This window comes from Cebus imitator, unplaced genomic scaffold, assembly GCF_001604975.1.
Source record: "Cebus imitator isolate Cc_AM_T3 unplaced genomic scaffold, Cebus_imitator-1.0 Scaffold23, whole genome shotgun sequence".
Taxonomy (NCBI): Eukaryota; Metazoa; Chordata; class Mammalia; order Primates; family Cebidae; genus Cebus; species Cebus imitator.
In genome coordinates this window covers 9,989,366-9,992,135 of record NW_016107338.1, presented here as the reverse complement: position 1 = coordinate 9,992,135, position 2,770 = coordinate 9,989,366, and the positions used below count along the sequence as shown (strand labels likewise).

Sequence of the window (2,770 nt, the reverse complement as noted above, 5' to 3'; positions counted from 1 at the left end):
TAGTAGACACGGGGTTTCACCATGTTGACCAGGATGGTCTTGATCTCTTGACCTCGTGATCCACCCGCCTCGGCCTCCCAAAGTGCTGGGATTACAGGCTTGAGCCACCGCGCCCGGCCTTTTTAATTTTTTTTTGAGACAGAGTCTCACTCTGTCGCCAGGCTCCAGGCTGGAGTGCAGTGGAACAATCTCGGCTCACTGCAACCTCCGCCTCCCGGGTTCAAGCAATTCTTCTGCTTCAGCCTCCCGAGTAGCAGGGACTACAGGTGCGAGACCACCACACCCAGCTAATTTTTGTATTTTTAGTAGAGACGGGGTTTCACCATGTTGGCCAGGATGGTCTCTTATCTCTTGACCTTATGAGCCACCCGCCTCGGCCTCCCAAAGTGCTGGGATTACAGGCTTGAGCCACCGTGCCCGGCTATCTTTCTTTTCTTAGGCTCCTGAAATGTATATCAGTGTGATATGTAAACACTTGCAACAAGTGAAAGAATTAATGGGTAGATTCAATATGAAAAAGAAAACTTCAAACTTTGGTGTCTAAGTAACTCTACATATTTATTGCCATGTCCACAGATGTCATCGCAACAGATAAAGAAGAGGTTGCCTTCAAAGACCTGGATGTGGCCATTCTCGTAGGCTCCATGCCAAGAAGGGAGGGCATGGAGAGAAAAGATTTACTGAAAGCAAACGTGAAAATCTTCAAATCCCAGGGTGCGGCCTTGGATAAATACGCAAAGAAGTCAGTTAAGGTGACCAACACTGTAGTTTATGGGATCTTTTCATTATTAGCATTTGAAACTTATGCTTTTAGCAGTTAAGTAAAACCAAAATTATTTGCCCTTTTTTCTAGTTCTGTACAATCATCAGTAAATAGGGCTATAGAGTTTTGCTCATTAAGCTCTCTCTTTCTGGGTTTTTTCTTATAGTATAGAAATCTATATTCAGAGTACTCAAAAATATTTTTCCTATTAGTATAGTGTGAAAATTTAATATTAGTTCTTAAACCTATAAAGAAGGCATAGGACATTTTGATGCATTTTTGCTGTGTGGGAATATTTATTCAGACATTTGGATTTCTGTGTGATTCTGAAAGGAGATAGCCATAAGGTAAGTTTATTCTCAGGAGTAGAACATGGTAGTTTCTGAATGCTCAGGTTTCTAAATATGTCTTAATATTACAATAAGCCTTCCTTTTTATTTTATTTTTTTAAATTCTTATTTTTGAGATGGAGTCTTCCTCTGTCACCCAGGCTGGAGTGCCGTGTCGCAACCTTGGCTCACTGCAACCTTTGCCTCCCAGGTTAAAGTGATTCTCCTGTCCGCCTCCCGAGTAGCTGGGACTACAGGTGCATGCCACCATGCCCAGCTAATTTTTGAATTTTAGTAGAGACGGGGTTTTACTATGTTGGCCAGACTGGTCTACAACTCCTGACCTCATGTGATCCACCCGCCTCGCCCTCCCAAAGTGCTGGGATTACAGGCATGAGCCACGACTGCCACCCCCAGCCAAAGCTTTTATTAGCTAACTGTTAATTAACTAGAACTTAATTGTCATACAGCAAATAGGCCTTCTGGTTAAGGTTAAACTGATTTCTGTATACTTTACTATCTTGACTTTGAAAAAAAAAAAATGGAAAGAAAACGTTTTAAGATTTTCTAAGTTGCCCATTATAATGTTCTATCTATGACATTTCATAGATGTCTGCATTTTTGCTTTCTGTGGACTTAATTTTAAATCGTTCACTTATTTTCTGTAATCACAGAAAATAATAAAAGTTGAATAGAAATCCTCAGTTCCCAATAAAAGATTACAAGGTTGTTCAGACTGCTAAATTCCAAGCTTTTTGGAGGTATAGTATTCCTTGCATAGTAATTCCACCTCCGCAAAGCGTTGTCTGCAGCTTGTCGAAAGAGTTACCCAAAAAAAAAGACTAAAGATACATGGGAGTCATATAATATGCTGTAACTTTTCTATAAATATATTATTTCAAAACTTTTTATCATTTTATTAAAGATTTTGTAACTTAAAATGCATTTTCCTATGCTATATAGTGTTTCCCAAGCGTCCCCTGTACAAAGTCTACCTGTTAGACATTTTCTGTCAAATTTTAACGTAGCTTAGTTAGTAAGTATATAGTCTGTAACTCTTCTTTGCCTTCCATTCCTCATAGGTTATTGTTGTGGGTAATCCAGCCAATACCAACTGCCTGACTGCCTCCAAGTCAGCTCCATCCATCCCCAAGGAGAACTTCAGTTGCTTGACCCGTTTGGATCACAACCGAGCTAAAGCTCAAGTAAGAAAAATTCATAAGTCTTAAATCTTATGAATGTTCATCTTTAAAACATTTTTCTCTCACTTGTAAAATAACTGAATCTGAGTTTGTGCTTTTTTTCTTATCTTTGTTTAGTAGGAACCTATTACTTTTATTAAATTAAGAGTAAATTATCATTAATTTGTTAGGGAATCCTTAAATGTATTCTTGTAAAGGACCAGAGGCTGGACTTCCTACTTGATTTTGTCTTTAACTATATTTCTATTGCTAACTATAATTAAATACAGTTACTAATGTTCTCTTGTTACAGTGGTTAAAAATTTGTTATATATGATGATATATAATTTAGTTTAATTTTTGTCAGATATATAGGAAATTATATACACAAAGAACTTGAGTGTTGTGTGATTGTGTGGTTCTGCTTCTATTTTACCTGCAGCTAAATAATCAAATTCAGATTTTAATTTTTAATTTTATATTTAGTTTTCAATTTT

The 2,770-nt window shown here is 37.5% G+C and overlaps 1 protein-coding gene across 2 annotated transcripts in view; it reads left to right on the top strand.

Annotated features, from left to right (window-relative positions):
- Nucleotides 1–2,770, top strand: part of MDH1 (malate dehydrogenase 1) — an 18,912-nt gene that overhangs the window by 8,464 nt on the left and 7,678 nt on the right. For both annotated transcript variants that reach the window (XM_017522169.2, XM_017522168.2), the window contains exons 4-5: nt 577–752; nt 2,175–2,297. In XM_017522169.2, coding sequence (XP_017377658.1) covers nt 577–752; nt 2,175–2,297 — 299 coding nt within the window. The remainder of the gene's footprint in view (nt 1–576; nt 753–2,174; nt 2,298–2,770) is intronic.